This window comes from Venturia canescens, chromosome 6 (assembly GCF_019457755.1).
Source record: "Venturia canescens isolate UGA chromosome 6, ASM1945775v1, whole genome shotgun sequence".
Taxonomy (NCBI): Eukaryota; Metazoa; Arthropoda; class Insecta; order Hymenoptera; family Ichneumonidae; genus Venturia; species Venturia canescens.
The window spans coordinates 8,844,724-8,867,911 of NC_057426.1; the positions used below are offsets into that span (position 1 = coordinate 8,844,724).

Sequence of the window (23,188 nt, forward strand, 5' to 3'; positions counted from 1 at the left end):
GGGGATTCTGTCTTCGGGGGGTTAAAAATCGTTCCCCGTAGTTAAACGAGCCGAGAGATTAGCATCGAAACGATTAAACTTTCCTGGCACGACACATCATTTTGGAACCGTTTCGCTCCCACCGGAGCTCGTCCCAGATGGTTCTTCTCCGTTCGAAGAAATTTCGGATCTTCGCGTGTCTTCGAGAGCCGTTGACACGGTGTTCGAAATTTCTCCAAGGGTCGGGCCACTTTTTCAGCTACTCTCAGACGCCACGCCGTCGATTTTGTAGGTCCAAGGTCATCGGTGCTCGGCCCGAAGCCTCCCCAGTGGATTTCCCATTCGATCCTGCCCCCCCCCCCCCCCCCCCCTTAGGAATTTATATCTCAATTAGAAGCCGAAATTAATCATAAAAGCCTCCGCGATCGAGCCCGCCAGAATGTCCCTGACTTTTTCCAACCGGCCCGGTTCCCTCGCTCGTGCTGACCAGGAAAGAGACGTTTGTCTCCAGAAATCAATGAGGCTCTCCCGGCGGAAGATCCTCCAGAGGAATCCCGCACCGCTCCTCGCCGCGCCGCATTTTTACGGAGGTTAAGATAGGGGGAGACGAGGCGTCAGCATTCGTTCGCGAAATTACCGAAATCCCTGTAATCTCCGTAACGGACGAGCGCTCGCCCGAACTGTAACAGATTTAATACTCTTTCACCCGGTGTCAGCCATTTTATTAATTGGCCGAACGACCAAGGACGCTGACTTATTTCACTCGACTCCTAAACCTCCCGGTCCAGCGGCAGGTCTCTTCCTTCGCATTTCTATGCCTCTCCTCCCCTCCCCATCGCTGCCCATCGCCCTCCTCCGCCGGACGAACTCCACCCCTGCAACCCTTGAACATCCCCCTGACTCGGAATCCAGTGCAATCCCGGAATGAATCACCGCCGCGCGGCATTTAAGGGACGACACTTTCCGCCTTTGTCTGAACTACTTGGCAATTTCTACCCGCCACTACGATCTCTCTAAGCCAGCCAACTATGGGAATCAGCAAAATTCGAATGGCGAAGCCTTCCCAGCGCATTTCCCGACACACTTTTTTCCTCTTTTCTCCTCAATTTATGGAGCTTTGTTCACTGATTTTCGCGCAGCAATCTCACGCCTCATATTGATTCGTTTTTCCAGCATCAACGCAGCGAGCCTTCGAAATTTCGACCTCCTCAACTGGAATTCCAATCGTCGGATATTCGTCACGAGAAACAACAATTTTCTCAACGCAACAACGAGCCGCGCCTTCAGCTCGGTATCATCGTCTCGAAAATTATACGAAAAAATCCTTTTCCGTTATTCGCTTCCTGGATGAGCAACATTTTCCTGCTCGCGACAAAAAGTTTCTCAGACATTTTTCTTCGCCTTTCTTCTCTTATTTTTTCATCGCTCTCGAGGCAGTGATTTGTGGTTGTTGGGGAGGTAATCGAGCCTTCGAGATACGATTCAACGCGGACGAGTGTGACGAGAGCGAAAGGAACCATGAAATTGGACTCCTCGTGCGGATATTACCGCGATCTCCACATCTTTCTCTCTCCCATTCGGAGAATAACCCATTGTACGTTAAATGAAGCATCATTTGTTTCAATCCAAAGGGGAGAATGATTCTGTATACGTTTATGATCAATGTGCCATGAATTTTTATGAGCAGTGTCTTACGTATGAGGATACGTGGCCACAAATCTTCTCGCGATGTTACAAAACGAGGAAAAATAAATGCGTTTGCGGTCAGGGGATGTTTGGCGGAAAACAACATTCGAGGCTCTTTCATAATGGCTTCGGTGGACTGGCAAAGGCCTGTTGGGTAACAGAAGCATCGGGGGCTCACGATTCATGAAGATTCAGCGACGTCGTTGGCTCTTTTTCGAAATTTTTTGAAAAATGCTCCGCTCGACCGTCTCAGGTGTTACGCTGCTCGTTGCGTGGCTCGTTGAACAGTGTTTTTTCGGTCCGCTTCACCGCTTTTCACCTCGCGTATGAATTTTTGAGTAAAGCAATCCAGCGACGGCGAGCAACCGAGTAAAATATGTAGAAAAAAAGGCGAAACGTCCGGCCACGCGAGTGCAATAGTCGTACGTTATGTTTGATTTGCTCACATCCGTATTTGGTATTCTGCGTATTGACTCGGAGAAATTCATGTATGGAAAGGAAAATCTGAGCGCGAGTAGCTTTCTCATTTTCATCGAAGTCATAAAATAAATAAGCGAGAGCGCGTCGAGAGAGCGAGATACGATATCGGAGAAAAAATTCATGGGGATCGAGATCGCGGTGTGTGGGTTCACTACGAAATAGGCAATTCCGGTAGCGTCGAAAAAGCTCTCATGAATTTTCCTTCTTTCCTTTTTTGTTTCGCTCCGGTATATGGAATTCTGTCAAAAACGCTTTACGGTTATTTTCTGTAATAGGGAAAGAAGAATGGGAATGACCGAAAGTTCTTTTGAGGATGAAAAGATGCAGGGAGGGAGGCGGAACGGGAGGAGCATTCGAAATAAGAGAGTGAGCGAGAAAAACGCTTGCGTAAGAAAGTTTACGTTTCGTAATGCCTCGGAATTAATCATACTTAAGTTTAAACGCGTATAAAAGCCAGCCCCCCGGGCCCGGTGTGAACTTAAACAGCCATAAATTCGGTGCAAACGCTACGCTCTCTCGAAAACGAATCTTTGCAGCGACCTCCTCATCATTTTTAGTGTGTGTTTTTTCGCAAATAACCAACAAATTAGAAGTGATGGTGGGGAGTTGGAGAGGTGCCATGGGGCGAGCGAGGGTCACGGTCGATATTAGGACATGTGTATGACCGCGGTTGGCTGCGCTGCTGAACAATTATCAGGCTTCAGTCCCAGCCGAACAAGCTCGCAGCCGGTGCTCCGTACAGGGGATGAAAAAACCTCGTAAAATTCGAGGGATCCGAGGGCTTGAAATAAAAAGTAAAAAGAGCAACATTTTCCAGGCTGGAGGGAACGAGACACAAAGATTTTTTGCACTATCGCGTCCGCCTCGTAAATAAGGATTGACTATTTTAAGGGGAGGGGACTCTAATAACGCGACAATTAGTCGGGAAATGTGGTGTGGTCGAAAAACGAGGCTGCGAAAACGGTCCGAGGGCCACAAATCTTGGGGTAAAATCATATTTTCATTGGCAACGAACCCATCGATAGAGTCGAATGAAAATTGGCCGATTCTCCGCTTGACTTATCGCAGGACGCTTCGAACGATAATCAACGAAAGTTACAGGCTTAGAGATCGTTGATTCCGGTCGTTTTAACAACCGGAATCGTAAGTGATGCTTTTCCTTGTCGCGCTAGACGCACAGGTTTCCCTCCATCTCATCCGGTGCCGTCGCTTCGGCACCAGGATGACGCCGACCAGCCAAGGAAGCGATTCGGCAGCGATGCCGTCGACGGGCCTCGCAACGGCTGCGTTTGAAACTCGTTTTTTTATTAATTTTGGTGACAAGTGAATCAACGAAGAACAAACTCATGGATTTCGTGTGCTCCGAAGAGCTTCGGTCTGGGTTTACGGATCTGCGATTCACTCACTTTTTCCTATTCTGGGAATTCGGAGTTTGACTGAACTTTGAATGATAAAAAACGCAGCAGGAAGGGGAAGACGTTCGGTCGATTCGTAATTCAGTGCAGTCACAGACCATCGTTGTGGTTGGACATCCACTTTCGGTTCGATCAAATTTTCAATGAAAATCCCATGGATTCTCGTCGCGATCGTCTTCCTTCTGGAATTTTGAACTAACCGCAGCTACGCTCGTTTTTTCGGCCTTTGTACTCGGTGTCACTGATGAAAAATCCATTTTCGATCACAATTCGATATTCGTAGACTAATTTATTATCTTTGAACTCACTCGCTGGTGGCCAATCAGACGAAACCTTTGAAAATTAACAGGCCAACGTAAGCACAGTAGGTTTGAATAAACAAGTCGAAATATTTGGATACGATACTAAGCATTCAATTTAATACTCGAGCAAAGTTTCCTCGAAGCTATACCACGCGTTTGCAGCACGTTCAAATAAACACGAGATACTAATGAACGGAAAACGAACGTAACTGCAAACTCCAAACTCAAATCGGTCATTGATCAAAGGCGAAAATATCATTTTCACGCAAACCATCGAAATTTGTACTTTTGTGGAAGAAAATTGATAATTTTTTATTGATGGAAATACCAATATTTTAGGTGAACTCAAAGTGAATTCGAGCATCCGAAATTTCAAGTCAAAAAGCTGGAAAAATTGAGGAATATTTTACTAAAATTTGGTTATGAATAATCGAAATATTTTCGTTAATTCGCTGAATTTACATACTCTTTGGAATCGATAGCGATACGAATTGCTTGCGCATAGCTTGAGCTTTGATGTTCGACGTCAAGGGGCTCTGTCACGTCTTTATAGATAGTGGAACATCGGCAGGGAACAACTGAACAATCGCGCCATCGATTATCAGCAGTTGCGAAACTAGTTTCCATCGACAATTGACCTTACAAAGTTCTGCAGCTTTCTTAATATTTCATTGTTTGTAAATTTACTCGCATCATGATTTATGCTTACGTACAAGAATATCGTGCCGTGAAAAAATGAAGTAACGAGCCCAATTTGAGGAATAGAAAAACATTTTTTCGCCCGCACATTTTCTCAGTTCGTACGATTTTATTCTCCTGCTTGCTCCAGGCAAAAAAGGATTTTCATTAATAAAATCGAGACTCGGTAGCTCCGAAGCGACTGACAGCGACCCACACGAGAAAACAGTTAACAATGAAGATTTAACGTTTAAGAATCGTTGGGGGAAACCGGAGCCCGTTGGCCAAGTTGTCAAAATATTGCTCGTAAACAAGGAACTAAAGACGATTTCAAAAACCAAATGGTTGTGTCGACTGAAAGCAATCTTCCTCAATCTCCGATGAAAATTTGAATTTCTAAATCCAAAACGAAATGAGTTGTTGAATCACTTTTTTTAACGAACCATTTTTGTCTCAACCTGTCATCACTATCAATATTATTTATTTGGTGATTCGAACACTGTAAAAATAATTTTTGTCCATGAGTCTAAAAAAAAAGAATATTTGATGCCCATCCTCGCCATCAAAATCAGAATTGCATACACATTTTTACTGGCACTTCTTGAGTGGGCCCATTTAGAGGACTCATGTGCGTCGACACATGCGTTAGCCAACCCCAGGCCACTGCACAATCATGCACAATCATACTTCAATATATGAACATTAATGTAGAAAATTATTCTAATAATTGGAAAAAAATTGAGGCAGCAAGAGATAGATAAGATTGACATAAAAATTCGCTTTTGTACCTGGATTTATGAAAGTTCTTCACTCTTCCTAAACGACGTGTCGCTCCGACGCGTTGGGACACATAAATGAGAAAGAGGTCACAACGAACAATTATATCAACCAGACGTTTGGAAGTTATTGTTTATTAGTCGCCCCGGTTTATTAGTAGACTTGCCCCGGTGTCGCCTACTAAAATTTTCTCCTGATCGCGTCGACGTCGTGGACGTTACGACGCGGTGTGGGCCCTGCTGAGTCCAGTGGTCGAGGAAATCCAGCCGTAGTAATCAGCGACCGCGGTAAAAACGATTGGGCGTCCAACGGGGGAGCATGATTTGGGGTACGAAGATTGGATGCCAACGACGTCGACGCTCAAGTCGTTTTCCATGACGAGAGGAAATCCGGAATCGCCTTCGCAGGAAGGAGCATTGTTTTCGTGATAAGCACACAATTTTCCCGCCCTCTGGGCAGCGCTCGTCGCTTCTTTTTCGAGGTACCGATCGCACTGGGCTCGGAGCATGATTCTGGTCTCATGGGACCGAAGGTTGTGAGGACGTTCGTGAAAATGTTTGCCACCCCAGCAAGACGCAGTTGCAGCCTCGTCTTGGATCGTTTCCATTGAACGATGGTACGCTGTCAGCGAAGCTCTGGAAGCTCCGGGAGCCAGGGGACTCGCGAGCTGGATGAGAGCCACGTCATTCAATGGCATTTTACCACCGGGCACGAACCTGTACTGGGGATGAACAACTTTTCTGGAGATCGAGTGCCGCAACCCTTCGGTCATGTAGTTTGTACCTCCACTCAGGACGGTGTTCACGGGGAAAAAATCATCGGAGTCGTCCACGCAGTGGGCTGCGGTGATGATCCATTCGTCCGAAATCAGGCCTCCGCTGCACACGTGATAATACTCGAAAATCGAGTCGTTTCTGGCTCGCCTATGCCCGATGCTGACGAGCCAGGGGACGCTGTCGATTGTCAGTGCGGAATGAGCCTCGGCAAAATCCTCAGTCAGTCGAGGGCTCGACATCAGACGACCTGCGACATTGTTTTATGGTCTTCAATGATTTCTCTGCAAAGGTCCCTTGGACTCGAGGTTTCAAGAGTTTTTATCAGTTCTAAAGACTCTGAGAATTTGAGGTTTCAGACTCGTCGATTTCTTCTCAGTATTTTCCATTTCTGGCGAGAGGAATTTCGATAGTTTTTGCAAGCTACACAAGAGTCTTACCGTGAGCAGCCCCGGCGAGGAACGTCGCAACCGTCAAAATAGTTAACATTTTTTTCCTTCGTAATCGTGCTCCTTCAACAGCTCGGGACTAGCTAAGTTCACGCGTCTTTCCTCCATTTATATGCCTCGTGTTGATGCTCTGTCGTCGATCAATGTGCTGGGAATAAATCAAATCGAGTTGAGCTGCGGAACGAACTTTTATTTCGATATTTTCTGCCCCTTTGCGTCAGAGTTTACGAATTGATGAATAGAATTTATGACGATAGAACTGGAGCTCACATTTTCTATGATCGATGCTCAAAAATATTCTCACAAACACGACCAAAAATCTTGAATGCAAAATCTCTAAAAATACAACAATCGAGTCTTAGAATCAGTCAAAGTGTGATTGTCAATTTGATTTCTTTCGAGATCGAAAAATGTTTTTTCGAAAAATACGTTTTAACGCTTCACATCGAGCACGATTGAAGAACGTTTTTCAACACTTTTATTTCCACACCACGATAAGCCAATCTAAACAAACAAGCTACGAATAATGAAATATTGCGAAACTATTGCTTAACTGATATTTCGGATAGGAAAGAAACGAATGTGAGTTGTCAATGTTCACAGTGATGCATTATTTCGGGCAAATAATATTCGAAAATTTATCTGTACCATCATTGATCGATGCTATAACCTTCAAATATTTTCCTCGATAAAAAATGGAGTTCTGTTTTGTACGACTTTTAAGGTAGAACGCTATACCTCTTTTGCGGTGTGAGGGGTACTTTTGTATTTTAACATGGAAAGCCTCTCGTCTTACCAACTGCACGTCAATTTAAATTCTGATTTTCAATTTACATGAAAAAATAATAATTGTGTAATTTTAAATGAAAAAATAACTATTTCAAGCATAATGTTCCTAATTTTGGCGAGAAAAAGCTTCTCGTTTTATATTTCAAAATATCTCAAACATTTGCTTTGACCGCAGCAATGTGGTTTCAGTTTTTGACTGTTGGTTGCTCTGCTCAAGCTCGAGGGCAAGCTGTATAAGTCGCACTGTGCGTTGATCGATGCGACGGTGCCGGGTTTGAAGCTGTGTCCGCCGGAAGAGAGAAACAAACTTCGTTCATTAATTTTCTTTTGCACGTTGCAGCCAAACGGTACAATCAAAGTCTTTGTGATTTTCGTTCCAGCTGTTCTTATAATATTCTCGAATTAAAAATACCGTCGCTCCAAATGAAAAATTCATCATAAACTTAAACCTGAAGCAGTTGAACTAGCTCGCTGCGTTAAATTTTTTAAGTTGAATAAGAAATCTACGATTCTGTCAAGCTCACGATTTGCATCATCGAGAATTCCATGACGTCGTTGGGATCCTATAAATAATTTAGCTGCCAACTTTTGACGCTCGGAGGGATGCGCAAATAACAGAAAGCACGAGTCTTTTTTCAAAGCCTTTAATGAGTCTCCAAAATATTTATTCGATTTCTCATTGCCGTGGTATTCCGCAGGATTATTAAAACAGAGCTCCGAAGTCGCTCCAGTCGTCAAGTGAGTTCGAGGGACACCAGAAAAAGGTTGTTCATCAAACATGAATGGTCCGCCAAATCCATTGACGATAATGAGCGACTTCGGTTACGCCGAGAGGTTTGCCAAAAAAAGCGCAAGTTTTTAACGAAGGGACCCAAGAGAGGATTCCAACGAGGGTCGAACCGACGGTGACTGGTCCTCCGGAGTCGCCGTTGCAGCTGGACCTGCGGCCGTCCCCATAAGCGCAGATTTGGCCGGCACCGTACATGTCGCGATTCAATTCTGAAGACAAATAAATGTCGCACTGCCATTTTTTAACGATGGAAAGTTGGACGGCCCTCAGGCTCTCGGAGCTCTGTTTAGGCAATTTTTCGGTGAAGCCCCAGCCACTGGCCCTAGCCAGCATCCCTTCGATGCTCCCGGAGTCTGCGTCGTGCAATCGCACCGGTTGCCGCGTTGCTCCAAACTCGAATTTCTGGAGGACGTGGACGAGTCCGATGTCGTTGAAGGAGACGCGGGCGTCGTGGAGGAAGGCGTACTCCGGGTGCGGGATCTCAAGGTCGATGTCGTGGAGCGTCCCGTCGGTTTTGTAGCGCGTCGCTCCCGATACGACGTTGGTTATTCCCCTGCGACTTTTGTCCGGTAAAAGGATGCAATGGGCGGCAGTCAGGATCCAGAACTCCGAGACGATGCTGCCTCCGCAAATGTGCTCGTAACTCGACGCAATGTAAAGTCCGAGGCTCACTTGCCAGGGAACGGACTCGACCGTTGTCTCTTCGCCACGAACGATCTTGCCGCTGCGTTCTGGGAACTTGGAGTAGTCGATGGCCCCGGAAGCTGAAGTTCGTCCTGGAAATGTGAGAGGGGGAAAAACCCAAGCGATTTTGGTCGTAGACAAAAATTCGGTGGTTAATTGTAATTCTGACAACCCCAATCGTCCGCTCACCTAGCGCGATCGCTGCGAAAAAGCTCGTCAGTGCCAGGAACCTGATCATCTTTGAAGCTGAACTATCGTCGTGGGTATTGATTCGTCCGGCTCTGCGCCGTCTTTTATACACTCCCAACTGCCCTTGCTAATAAATCAGTGATGAAGCGTCGTCTCCGAGCACGCCTTAAATTTTGACAGTGTTGATAGTGCCGATCAAACGCGCTCCCATTAATCACTCGCCTCCATAAGCTCGCAGCTCGACGTACCTCGTGACCAGAAACCCACAAAATTCCTCCAAATCCATTTTCAACGGTGTTAAAAGCGGAGTAAAATCGAGGTTGAGACTGCTGTGACATCGGCTTTGAGTGTCGCGACATCTCCATTCGCGTTTCACCCTTTCTTCGACCCACATTCGAGCCTCCCTCGGCTGCAAGTGTTGTTCGCTTCATTTGTTTGGATTCGCGCTCGCAAAGGTGCCTCCACACACATTGATACGCTCGCGCTCGTTCCACCCACACTCTCGCGAGTCACATGGACGGCTAAAGACGCAAGAAATACGAGAATTTGCATGCATTATTATTCTATACACGGAGTCCCGAGGGAGAGTCGAGTTATTTAGCGTGACTTCTCTCCAAAGCATGTAGAGGCTTATGGCAGGAGAGACCTATCTCGTTCGAACAAGGAGCTTTACAGCGTTTGTGCTTACCCGCTTCCCTGTTTGGTCATGCACGTACCGCTCGAAGGCAAAGGCGAATGCCGCGGACGGCACACAGCTCGGAGCACATACGTACGAGGCCACTGTTACGTACCGGATCTCCCAAAATCAATGGCCAAAAACGATTTTCTTGGCAGATCAGGCCGCCCGGATTGGAGGACTTTCGAGGGGAAAGTTTTTCGAGCTTTTTTCGTGATGAAAAGTTTCGAGGGTTTTCAATCATTAGCGGATAGTCGGGAGCTGGTAAATTTCGAAGTTTCCTTTCCTCAGCAAAACTTCCGATGAATTTTCATTGACAGGAAGGTCTCTGACAGCGTTACTTTGTAAAAGCCTGTACGAGAGACGATAAAAATGAGGGTAGAAGCAGCGAGTGCATAAGGAAGAAAAGGAAAAGGTCTGTGGGGACGGAGGCGCGATGAGGAGTGAAGGAAAGGTGGCCCCGAGCTCACTCCAAGTCTTTTCAAATCTCCCTCTCTCCGTCGCGCTTCCTCGCGCTCGCTCTTTCTCTCCCCGTGAGTGTGTGCTCGAAGTACCCTCCGCTCGCGAAAAATCATACTATCAACTGGAAGTTTATAGTCGAACGCTATAAAACGTAGTGGCGGAGTCAAGACTGGCAATATAAAGCCCATATCCGGCCAAGTGAGCACCAAACCGGAACGCCTAGTCCAATCTCAGATTCATCTTTCATCTTTCACCGCGCGCGTTTCGCTTCTGTTGATGCCGCGCTGCGAGCGTGGCCGTTGCATTGAGAGGAAAGGAGCAAGTGGGAGGAACGCGGAGTAAAGACACTTCTGGAAATTCTAGGCAGGCGGTGATGCCTGACCAACGAGGCTGAAGCATATCCACTCGATCCATCATCTTTGCGATGCAGCTTCGCGAATGGCTTTCTCCTCGCCCTGCTTCGTAATGGCAATCGTAAAATCGTAGGAGCTCCGAATTCGATTCTTTCGGTGAGTTTTCGGGGGTTGGAAGGAGTCGATGAAGCTGCTAACTCGGCGTTCGTCGAATATATTCTCCGCGATATTCCGTGAATACTCTTTCGGGCGGTAGCACCAACCGACAGGACAGAAGATTTCGTTTCCTCCGAGTGTGTGCATATCGAAAACACATCTTTTCCATTAGAAGACGTCGAGGCCAATGAGAGGGCGTCAATCCTATTGTATATTAGTATCAGAAGTCTTGTAACCCCTTGGTAGCCCTACCACAGAGGCCAAAGAAGCCCTCCAACCCTAAAGAGTGAACAAGGGAAAAGGGGAAGTCGTCGGATGGTGTCTCGCACGCGATCGCTCCCTGCTCGTGCTCACCGGGACGTTTCTCCGGTCGAGGGTGCATCACTCCTTGTTCGTCACACCCGAGCGAGACGCGACCCCTCTTTCGTCAGCCACGCAAGCATAGCGAGCTTCCTTTTCTCAGTGCGGCGTCTTCGAGAAAGCCTGCCGCTGCCAAGGCTCGCTCGGGGACAAGAGAAAGCGGCGCTACGGAGAAAAAATCTTTATCTTCGAAACTTCGGAGGAAGCTGAAGCTCGACGAGAGCCCTTTGGAAAAGGGCCTGGAAAATAAGTTGGAAGCTTTTCCTACACTCATCCGCATTGCTCTTTGATGGATGGGTGGATAATTGTGATTATTGGTACGAGGTCACGGACCGTCACACTCGGGACGAGACGAGCTCGCTTCCCGTCCGCTCCTTGATTAGCCGTAGGTTATTGCACGCGTGGTAATTTTCCTTCGCCTCCTCGCTCGTGTCTCTGTTCCCTCATGTACAACGGGAACTGGGGAATAAGAACGCGAAAACCTAGTCGGGTTAGGGTTCGCTCGGGTGATTAATGGACGCGCTGATTCTCATATTATATTTATATATCGACGCTCGCGCTGCATCGTTTCCCGTTCTTGTCCTGTGCGTCGGCGACCTTGCCGAGTTTCAGCATCCTCGGACTCTCCATTCGTGAATTAACCTCCATGAGAAATACATCAAGGCGATGGAGAGCTCGAATCTGGGGCTTCCTGTAATTGGAAGTATCGTCAGATAATATTCTGAAACTAATTTTCCAAGTGTACGTGTCTGATTCCGGAAAAATGATGAGCGTCATCCATCCTCGGCTGTGACGTTCGAACCGCGCGATCTCTTAATTAGTTGTGTGAGAACGCGTATTGGAAATTACAACGATTTATCTCGGACACTGAGCTATGCGAAAATCCGCAAAGATCAGCCTCCGGCAAATGGAAAATTGTCCACTTTGATGGCCCATTTGGTTTAACGGGGCACACCCTCCTGATGACGATACACGCGAACCTCCTGAAGAAGAAATAAAGCTCATTTACTCCGCTAATGTGCTGGGAGTAACGATTCGCTGCCCAAAACGAATCTCCTTCGATCCCCTTTTTCTGTCTGCGCTGCTGGCGCGCTTCCTTCTTCATTCGCTTTTCCCACTTCTCACGAGCTCGACAAATTGAACAATTTACGATAATTCCTTCGTGGGTTTCTCTCTGTTTTCGACAACGCAATTTCACACAAATCGAACGGTCGATGCTTTCGGTCCAGCGTTTTTCTTGCGTTATCGACAAGACTTTTTCTTCGGGCTGGACGATTTTCTACGGGGTGCTCAAAACAGGCCAGGAGCAGCAGAACCAAAATTTCTCTTGTTTCAACCACTTTCGAATCAACCAACCAGCCCCCCCAGCAGGCAACGCTTCCTCCCGTTGCTTCCAGCCTCGTCAAACTGTTCACTAACCCACTGAGCCTTCGTCAGAGAAAAAACTTCACATAATTTTCACCCCAGAAATCCTGGGACATCCTCCGAGGAAGATTAACATACCGAGCGCATTTCTCGTCACACCCGGCATTGGGAGGTAGCACGTGGTCTTCGAGGATGGCCTACCGCGGGTAGGGAAGTCTCTTGAAGAATAATTGCACCGATTAGTTAACTTCTGATGCTCACCCCTGTCGGTGGTGATACGAATATACGGGGTGGCTAGACAGTTCTTTCTTGTGAAGAAATAAAAATGATCCTTTCGGAAGGCAGTAAATTGTTCGTCATCAATAATCTCCCCAGGGCTCTCGACCTGCTGAATAAATACCATAAAATTTAATGACCGCAATCAAGCTTCGCGCGCGCGCGCGCGCGGCACTCGAACGGTTTCATATTCACGAATTTTTCTATTCTATTCCAATGATAAATACCCATCGAATCTGGGCATGTCGCGCATCATACCTGGCAGAGGTAAATAATAGAGTAGACATAAACGAGGCGCGCGCGGCGGGCAGGGAGTTATGCTGCAAAAGAGGGAGGCTCGTTGAATAATTGTTGAACGAAAAACTGAGGCTTTGTTGTTGGAAAAGCATTGTCCCCGTAATGCCCCGGTGCGGCTGCATCAGGCACTGTCGATCACTTTTATTTGCTCGTTATAAATAACCGACGATGTGAAGCAAGCTCGTTGGATTACGAAATGGTTTGGAGATGAGGTCGATTGCCGGAAAATTCGGAGCATCGACCGGATGAATTTCCAGTCAGGCTATTGAAAAAAACAAAAAACATAGCAATGGAAGCAATCGTGAAGATCGTGAATGACCTTCACCCTTCGTGAGGTTCCAAGAGGCGTGAGGGGTTGGACGAAAATGACGACGATGGGAGTTTGGCAAATTTCAGTCCATTAGGCAATCACCGCGTCGGGGAGATGGTTAATTGGATAAGTTAAATTATGAAAATGGCTGCGAGTGCGACGCGAGGATCAGTAGCTTAATAAATTCCTTTTTTTCAGTTCCCCTAGCGTAGGTGAGAAAGTTCGAAATTCATAAAACCCAGCAGGGAATTATAAATGGTGTAATAAAAATATTAGAAGGAAGTAGAAAGAGGAGGGAGGATCGTTGAGATAATTGAGCGGAATCGATCATCGCGCCCCCTGCACCAAGACGCTTGCTGCAACGTAGCAGATCGTGTACGACCACAAAAAGAAAGAAGAAGAGCGGTAATCAATCGTCGTCGGAGGGCCTCCTGGGGGGAGGCCGGAGCAATGGAGACAAGCGTGTGAACAAACCGGTGCATCCTCCGATGACGAGAAAGAGCGTTACATGGAGGCTACTCGAGCATCGAGGGCACGGATGAGTTAAAGATTGATTGGAGCCCCGGGCGATTCATTAATGTGCCACAAACTGTTACAGATCGAAATTCACAGCCGGACACTCAGGGAGCGACGCAGAGCTCGGAGTTTTCCTTGGGATCCGATGTCCGACTGTGACGTCACACGTCGACGGTGATCGTGGCTCAAACCGAAAGGACGAAATTCTTTTGGTTTGTCCAGATTCGTTTTTTATCTGAGGAGCAGGACGCAGCCCAGTGGCGAAAGTGAGCAGCGAGAAGCCAGCCCTCCTCCCGGTCCACGCGGCTGGTTTCAAGCGCTTCGAGAGGGCGAACGTAGGGGATGAAACCAGGTGACGTCTGGATGGGGTTGCTGCACAGCTTAGGCCTTCGATACGTAGCGCCCGCGGCGTCTGTCCGTTGAACCTAACCGGGATAGTACATCGCACTCGGCGTCTACGTGGCTTGCGTACACCCTTAAACCGGCGTCCGCCCAAGCGCCTCTTTAAACGGTAGAGAGAGCATCGTCCCTCGACCTCGGGTGACCCTGACACTCGATCGACCTGCCTGCACTCGTTTTTTTCGCGAGCCAAGCTCGCTTTCGCCAACTTTCACTCTCCGGCGATCTCCATATTCGGGCGCTTCGGTGTGCACGCCCGAAGGAGCTCGGGCGCAGCGAGCTCGCCTCTCATTTGGAAAAAAGTTTGAAAAGTCCCCGGCGCTCCGCGGGGCTCAAAGGGCCGTGGAAACTTTCATGCTCGGCGTGCATGTGTTCGTGATTTTCATCGGTCTCGGAATGGACGGTGACCGCGGTCCCCTGGCTCTGTCACCGGCACGAGCTCATCAATTGACATCTGTCAGTGCGCCGGACAACTCTTTAAGGCATCTTCCTCGCCCGCGGCTCTAAATATTTCCAGAACATTCGGCACATCGCGCCATTGAGCACAGGAAAGTAATGCAGCTATTGCGGCGCATGTAAGAGAAAGGAGGCGAGGAAAGATCGCGAGTAGAGCATGCGGTAGTCGCATGCCCTTGTCGATGTCGGATGGGAATCAATAATACACGCGCTGGGGTAGTTCGCACACTAGGATATATATCGGTAGCGTAGACACCACCCTCCACCACTTTATTATTGATTCCGCGGTCTCGAGGCAGCCACGTAGCTGAGCCACCAGCGAGCAACCGACGGCTCCGACACCGTTCAAGTGTATTTGACTGGAAATTGACCCTTAGGAACTTTTAATGGGGGTCTCTCACCCCAATGTCAGATCACGCTTTCGCTCTATCCCCGGAGCTCGGTGCTTCGTACACCGTTTCACTTAACTCGCTCTCTCTATATCGTCTCGCACGAAAGATTATCGATGACGAAGGGTAGTTTTACTACGTTGATGATTACTTCTCATTAGGCACCAACTCCCCCCCCGGTTTCCAGATATTTAACAAGTACTTCGAGCACATCAAGCTTCCACCATTATTATGTATACGCAAATCCACCAAAACTAATGACCGCAGAAGAATCTCAAATTATAACATCCCCGAAGAGCCCATCGCGGTATCAATCCCGATGAATCAAACGCCGTCGTGCCCTCGACCATAAAAAAGGGAGTATACACGAGGCAAAAAAACAGCGCGGAAGTAGAGCGTATCCGAATCGCCGGTGATCGGTTGACCACCCCGATCAACGACGCGTACTCGAATAAAAGCGGGGAGAAAAGAGCGATTGCTACGGCGAGTCTCCATGACCCGTGGCCAGTCGGCTCGGCTGTACATCACTCTCATCCCTTATTGAAAACTGTCTCCCCTGTCGCATCGACAGTATATTAACATATCGACGGAGCCAACGGTGCCGCGGAGGCCGAGGCTGAAAAAACTGCCTTAAAAGCTCCCAGCCGTAGCAGAGGCTCTGCGGAGACGATCATTCGCCCACGAAACGCCGAGAGACCGCGTCCATCCGTATTCGTTAAGGGCGTCTCACTCCCTTGATCAATTAAGGGCTTCTACACCTGGAGCTCGGACCGCGTCTCCGCTAATATTTGACACGTGCAGCTCGTCTGTCCGAGAGAATCGTTAGCCTGTCACGGAGATTTTGTGCGAAGCAATTTAGCCGCGCGGAGACTCCGCACGCTCTGTAGCTTTTGGGCAATATATTATCGAAGTACGAAACAAGTATTGGGGCTGAACTCGGAAACGGCTGAAATCGCGGAAGCGGGGGGGGGGGGGGCGAGAGGACGAAAGGCTGCTGCGAAGGCTCGCCCTCGCTTCCCTTTTTTCTCTCCACTCCCTCTCGTTCGCACTCTTTCTCCACAGAATCGGGGCTCGCCTGCCTCCCGCGTTCCACACCATCGCCTCTCCTGCCTCCGCGTCGATTTCCTACTAAATAAAAATAGGAGCTGCATCCTCCAGGCCCATAAATATCCCGCCACCGATTTCGCCCCGGAGCCCTCAAGGATACACACTCGCGTTGGGTTTAAAAACAAAATGAGTCTCGGGCGCGCAGGACTTTGAAATCCACAGCGAGCGTACACGAGCGTATCCACTTCGACGTGTACTTTCAATGTCGGCTAAAGGGAAAAAACGGTGAAGCCATTTAGTGGAAATGGGCTTTCACTCCACGTCCACCATTCATCCAGTTCAATTCGTAATCGCCCAATGAATCAAAATGTCATCGCTCTCCCTGCCACTCTCTCTCTCTCTCTCTCGACCAGCTCCGAATTCACTGTTTGTTGCTTTCATCCTTAATCAAATTCGTTCCACCCTGTGGATCGTGCTTGTAACAAACAACTTCGATTGATTGAATCCACGCTCGAGTTTGAGGTTAATTTTTTCACGCTCTTCCCAAACAACGGCCTCGGAGCGCGTTTTTTTTCGCGATTCGGACTCGCTGCTCCAAAATCGTTCGAATTTACTCGCTCTTAGTCTCGGAGCTTTTAGCAATCGCAGCCAAACGTTTTAGACTCGGTGCAGATTTCATTGCCACCCGGAAACTCGGCCCGTGGTCCCAGAGCCCAGCAGACTCAAGATCTAAAATTGTACGAGCATATTTCACTGGGCTTCGTGGCAACTTCACAAAATCATACTCCGCATTTCAGCCTTGATCTATCGTCGTGCCATTTTTCTTCCAACATCTTGACTGTGCGCAACCCCAAACTAGATACATCTTAGGTCAGGCTCGCATCCACCGCTGCTCCGCCAGTAAAAATATTAATGCTTGTTACAATAATATTAATGCGCTTATTATGCAACTCCATGAGCCCCGCTTCATCCCTTTCTGTCTCATTGATCCTCTTCTGGGAGGCTGTCTCTTTCTCAAGTTCGCCCTTTCGCTGTTCCTCTGCTCGCTCCCTTCCGCCCTCTCGGCCGTGCCCGGTTGAACCCTCGCAGATGCGCCCACCCAGTCCCCATAAGTCACTCCCGGTGGCTCAAGTAGCTGGCCTTTTTCACTCCATACTTTTCTCGCTCGCAATCCACTCTCCTGCTCGCAGTGCTCTCGAACACACAACGCATCTCTCCATACTGAATTTCCGGCTTTTTGCGGACTATTTTCATCCGCGTTTTCTTACTTTTATTTCAAAATGGCCGGCGCGGACCGATGATCGCGGGCGCGCGCGCGCGCCTCCGTGAGAAAATAGAGGAAAAGTGTCAACGCGAATGTGTGTGCGCGCTTGGACCACCCCTGCGGGGAGCCCCGTTGCAGAAAGGCTCCGCACCGGATGCTGGAAAAGCGTGCTGAGATCAGCGGGGGGCGGCAGCGGGCCGAGGGGGCGCGAGAATTTATATTCTACCATTTCGAATTTTTATTCCCATCTTCATTCCGACTCAATGTGAGATTCCGGTTTATGCACGTGGCGCACTCACTCGTACGATCACCGATTTTACGAATGCGAACAATGACGGTCGTTACGGTGCTGGTGAAAAAAATAAAAATAAATATAAAAATAGGTCTCGCCGATGGAGACGTTTCTGTGACTTATGAGAATCGATTCTCGTAAATATCGATGTTAGCCACGTCAGAAATAAATGATTGCAAGTTTTTTCTCCTTCCATCGCGATTCCCCACCACCGAGCTCAACATCGCTTCTGTCATATTTCCGATCACCGTTTCGACTCTCGACTCTCTCGTCTATCTCGTAACTCGATATTATTGGAAAATTCGTGAAACTCCTCGCGAATTTATCCGATATTGAGAAGTGCCTCGTTCAACTCCACACGCGGGAGAGATGCACGTTGAATAAAAACTCCGGAAACGATTTTGTCGAACGCTCTCTCCCGCTCCCTTCACAGTTGCTTCAAAACTACCCCGTGTACTTCGATACTTGTATCTAACTGAGATAAAAACTTCTCGAGTCTTCTCCTGCGGAAACGAACGCTTTCGTTATGATGTCGCGATCCCGCGGGAGGTTATTTTTCGAGTTGACTATTTTGTCTCGAAACCGTAAACCGCTGAGAGAGCAACAAACTTTATTCCTGAAGAAAAATTAGAAACGTTATTTCGTTCATTAAAATTTTTTAAAACCGGAGAATTCACGATCGACCATTTAAACTATTCTTTGCGAGCATTTTGAAGCAGCGAGTCGGAGAATACGTTGGAAAAGCAAATCAACCAATTAAAGGTGAATAAATGCGATGAGAATAAAGCGGTTTATCTTCGTGAAGAATTTCGTGCTATTTACTGCAAACACGTATTTCCAGGGAGGAAAAAAGGGCATCGAAAGTTCCCGAGTGGTGGGTTCGAGGATCGAAGGATTTACCGGAGGGTCTCGCTCGTTTGAAGCAGTTTCTGAGGTCTCCGAGTTTCCGAAGCGTGATGAACGCGCGAATATACAGACCGTGAGCTTTCGATTTCACTGTTGCTTTGGGTGAAATTCGTTTTGGTATAAGGTTACCCTTCGATTCGCCAACACCTTTATCGATGGGCTTTCCGAGATGTTTGATGTCTGGATAAATTTCGTAATGATCAAAAGAGACGAAGCACACGTGCCCGCAGGCATCCTTTGACTCTTCCTTCGATAGCATCGAATACCACGAGCCACGAACCCAAAACTTTGGGCATTTTTACTTTTCGAACTCTGAACTTACGGAAGAGCCCTCTCCCCCGGACGCGTTGAAAATGTAATTCTCTATTTTGCCTTGCCCCGCGTTTCACCACCATCACATTTACCCACAAGCCTCTAAAACCGAAACTTCTAAGCGCACACCGTGCAATCCCGAAGTTTACCAACTCCTGTACGAAACTCGCGGGCGCATTTGTGTCACGGAGTTTCAGGGATGTTGCGAAATTTCAAATTTCCATACGTCACCCAAGAAAGTGAAGTACAAGCATAAATGTCTGTTGCAACGTTCGCTGCACGGAGGAAGGAAACTATTGAAGTTCATTCGAACGATCGCGAAGCTAGCGAAACTCCTGAAACCATGCACCCAATTCCTAAATAATTTCATAGCCGAAATTTTCTTGCTGTTTCATTACTTTCAAAAGTTCGAATGAATTAATAAACGACCATCCGAACGATGAGTCACTGATTACGCGAACAGTCGCATCCGCGCCTAAATATAAATCGATTTATAAGCATATTTCATCCCTTTGAAAGCGTCTAAAGCCCCGCCAACCTCCCGCAACCTTATCGTCCCTGGTACAGACAATTCCCGATGCTTTCCAAGAGCCGCCTTTGATAGAGATTTCGATTTACCGTTTATATAGTGTGCGGCACAGGAGTTTCAGTCATGCGACGAGTGCACGAGCCCGAGAGACTTCGTATATACGTTTTCTTCATTTTTTCCTCTTTTTTACCCCCCTGGAAAGACCCCCTCAATACGAAACTCTCGATACCAGCACGACGTTTTGCCACGTATTAGAAGACGCGGGACAAAGTTTCGGCCCATCGAGACTTTCCCCGTGTACACTCGACCTGAATCCATAATGGAAACGTCTCAAACTTTACAAGAGAATTCCCCAAGGATTTTCGTCTGTGTGTCTTTTTTGACATACGTGCAGAGCCTCTCTCTTTACTATTTTCACATTCTTTATCTTCGGAAGGATGCAACGTGTTATAAAAGCTTGGAAACGAGAGTTATTTGCTTGTGGGGAGCGAAAAACTCGACTTTTTACCTTGAGATTCATTGTCAGACTCGCGTCAAGGTCGAATTTACGTTTTGGAATAAAAACCTGGGGATTCTTGGAGGGTGTGTTCCGAGCAGGGTGACTGTTAACTTGAAAAGTTCCGGAAGTTGCTGGAACTCCGGTGCCATTGAGGAACTTGATGGGGAATCCTTGATTTTATTCTCATTACCATTTCAATTGATGTTTTAATCGACCAATTCGATGTTTTATCCTCGATTCTCATAAAATAAAGTTAAACCGCAATAAAAACGAGGAAATGAAGCTTTAGTAGGAAAAATAAAAATTTGGAATGAAAATTTGAAAGAACGATCGTTTTTTTCTCACTTAACAGCAATCGTGGAAAGTTAATTAACGAGTTTCATTGTTATTTGCTCTCGAGTTGAATTGAATTCGGTATAAAATGGGGGAGCTTGGTATTGAATGGTTAATTTAACGAGGCATTACGAAGTTTATGGTTAGTTTTATTCGAATTGCGTACGCGAAAAGCAGACGTTTTGAAAGAGGTTTTATCTGGGGCTTAAACACCCGGAGAAGGAACACTGCGAGTGTTCTGTTTTGTTTCGGAGAAAACTTATGTTCTCCGCAGCCGGCTGGTCCTTGGAGCATCCTCGTTTACCGGTGCTGCTGGCTCAGGAAGAAACAAAAGTCTGAGAGAGCAGCGGAGAGAAAAAAACACATCGGAAGATTCTCTCCGACGAAACGCTCGTGCTCTCCTTCTCCCCTTTCGAAACCTCGCAAACTCCTCATTTTCTCAAGCTAAAAGCTTGCCTCATAATGGCCGATGATTCTTAGCGCAATGCTCCGTTTAACCAGAAATTACGAAGGAAGAGCATAAGAAAATAAGAAAATGAGTCCATCCCCCTTAACATTCTCCGGAGTCCTTCGTATTCCCTATTTTTTCTCTCCCCTCGGCCTCTCTCTGCCCACTGTACTTTTCCACTCGGGCGTTAAAAACCACGGAGGAAAAACCTTCCCTCGTTGTTTCACGAACCTCTAGCTCGACCTAAAAATCATAAAATGTGTACTAAAATTCAAGGCTTCCATTCGCCTCGCTGATGTACGCAGTCCCACTTAATTATCCCTTAAGGATTCGCCTTGAGGATTCGCTGCTCGGCTGCTTTTTTCCGCCGAGTTTCGCAGTCAACATTTCATTCTGACGCCATTAATTATAATGAATTTATAAGAATTTTATTCAGTTCGCGAATGAGGCATTATTTCCTCCGAAGCCCCTGCAACGAAACTTTCCCTTCGAATCCAGCGACTCGATATTTTCCATCGCAATTCTAATAACACCGTGCCCTGGATGTCGGCCATTCTGTCCCAATTTCCAGAGGCTCTCGGGCGACCGCGACCGAATGAGAACGAAAGTGACGCGACGTAAGCGTTATCCTCCCCAACGAATTTTATTACGTGGCTTGACGAGCCCGGGATTAGCTCCCATCGCAGGGGCTCTCAGCTCCTTTCAATGTTTCGCTGAGAAAAGCCGACTCGTAAACCCCCTTATTAATCCGATTGTCACACGTAATAGGAGGAAAAACAGAGTGGGCGGACCTCGAGCTCCGGATATTGAGCAGGTTTATCGGTTTCTCGTCCGCCTAATGCTCGACATTTTCCATCCCGCAAAGCCGCTCTACTCGCGAACGACTCTCCAACTATCTCAGCACCTCCACGTATTTATACGCATCCCAGTAAAATATATTCGGACGTATAGGTGATTGTGGGCATCCCTCGGGAAACTTGGCCCGTTTGTGTGGTTTGAACGATCCAAGAGAGTCTCCTCTCGGAGAAGGGCCGTCTCCTGTTTCTCCACGTGTTGGGTGTTGGTTAGTTGGCCCTTCGGGCCAAGCCACAGGCGTCTCAGCTCGTTAAAATCGCGTTTGATTAGCGAGCCACCCTTTACGACCTATTACCGGCACATGTCGGGCTTGTCGAACAACCAACAGCAACTACCTCCCCACGAGCCTGGTTATACACATAAGACCACGGCTATCAACTACCTGAAACTACCAATCGACCCGCTCCGAGGCCTCCGAGGGCTGTGCGCGCCTTCTCGTTACACGCGTTTGGCACGCTAACCTCACTTCCGCCATTACTTCTGCACTCATTAATGTTCCTCTCGCCAGCGTGCTCCCCGAAACTCGTGATATTCGAGACAAGTCCAAACTTTCTCTTGCACTCCGTCTCCCAACACCTTAATATTAACTCGCGCGAGTATTTCACTTTCCTAACTTGTGCCAAGTGATTTCGCACCCGGAGTCCTCGACGACTTAATGTTTCACCTGCTCCCAACGACCCTTTGCACTCAAATCTCAATCAGCTCCGAGGCCCTTTCCAGCTATTTTTTAACACTCGCTTCATCTCCCTGAGAATCCTCGTGCTCTTCCTCGGCGCCCTTTTAAATCCTCGGCAAGAGATTCACGAATTCTTGGTCTTTCAATCGCGAGCATACTCGAACGCGAATCAAACGAAATCGAAGCTCCGAATTCTGAATGAAGGAAAGTTGAAGGCTTGCTCGGAGCACATTTTTGGCTCGAAATTTCGGTCGCACTGCCGGATTATTCTGAGAGCGTTTGAACGCTTCGCCAAAACTGATACGACGAGGAATAAATGCTGCGAGATTCATTGGAAGGTTCAATTTGAGAGGAGAGCAGTATCGACGAGGGGAAGAAATGATTTTTCCCTCCGGGAGGTGGACGGCGACACGGAAGAAAACAGTCGGAGTCTCGATCAATGCGCGAAGCGATGCGAACGCTCCTGTGGGAAGATTTCCCCTTTAAGTTCCGGTGGTTCGGTTTTACCTCGTGTAAATTGGTAGTAAAAAAAATTTGCTTTCGTTTTACGATCCATTATAAATGTGATACACGATAATTTCCGTTCTAGTCTTGATAAAGTCCTTATAAAAATCTCCGAGTAATTGGTGCTATTATGCAGGGTAGTAAATCGTGAGCTGAAAATTTTAACGGGAGTATATGCAAAAGCGAGCGAGCCAACGAGCGAGTTGAAAGTCATAACCGGAGGAATTATCATAAACAAAATGGCGGAAACTTATGTTTATCTCGAATGGAGTACTCGCCGGGAGTAAACTCGAATGTGAATCATTTGGTGAACATTAAATTATTTGCTGGACATTTCAGTTATAAAGATATGGATATTAATACTTTTTTCGCGTGGCTCGTAATAACGTTGACGGAGAAAATCCCATGTACAGGGTGTCTCCCGACTTCGATCCAACGAATTTTTTTTCTCCCATCTAAACCAACAAATCGTCGATCCCGGTCTCCGAAAAAGTTGTTCGAATGGACGAAGCTCTTC

General features: G+C 47.4%; 2 protein-coding genes across 2 annotated transcripts in view; one reads left to right on the forward strand and one right to left on the reverse strand.

Annotated features, from left to right (window-relative positions):
• The window catches only part of LOC122412354 (MAP/microtubule affinity-regulating kinase 3-like), a 50,614-nt gene that overhangs the window by 20,881 nt on the left and 6,545 nt on the right, over positions 1 to 23,188 (forward strand). The window lies entirely within an intron of this gene.
• On the reverse strand, positions 7,493 to 9,753 carry LOC122412054 (trypsin beta-like). Its single transcript, XM_043421319.1, has 4 exons — positions 9,680 to 9,753; positions 9,240 to 9,512; positions 8,992 to 9,156; positions 7,493 to 8,894 (listed from the first exon to the last, which is right to left on the reverse strand). The coding sequence occupies exons 3-4, from the start codon at positions 9,038 to 9,040 to the stop codon at positions 8,101 to 8,103; spliced, it is 843 nt and encodes a 280-aa protein (XP_043277254.1). The 5' UTR covers positions 9,041 to 9,156; positions 9,240 to 9,512; positions 9,680 to 9,753; the 3' UTR covers positions 7,493 to 8,100.

Excerpts from the sequence above, each read along its gene's own strand:
- LOC122412054 (XM_043421319.1), bottom strand. The coding sequence starts at position 9,040 with ATGATCAGGTTCCTGGCACTGACGAGCTTTTTCGCAGCGATCGCGCTA. Across the intron at positions 8,895-8,991 it reads TTTCGCAGCGATCGCGCTAG|GACGAACTTCAGCTTCCGGG; the intron begins GTGAGCGGACGA and ends TCACATTTCCAG.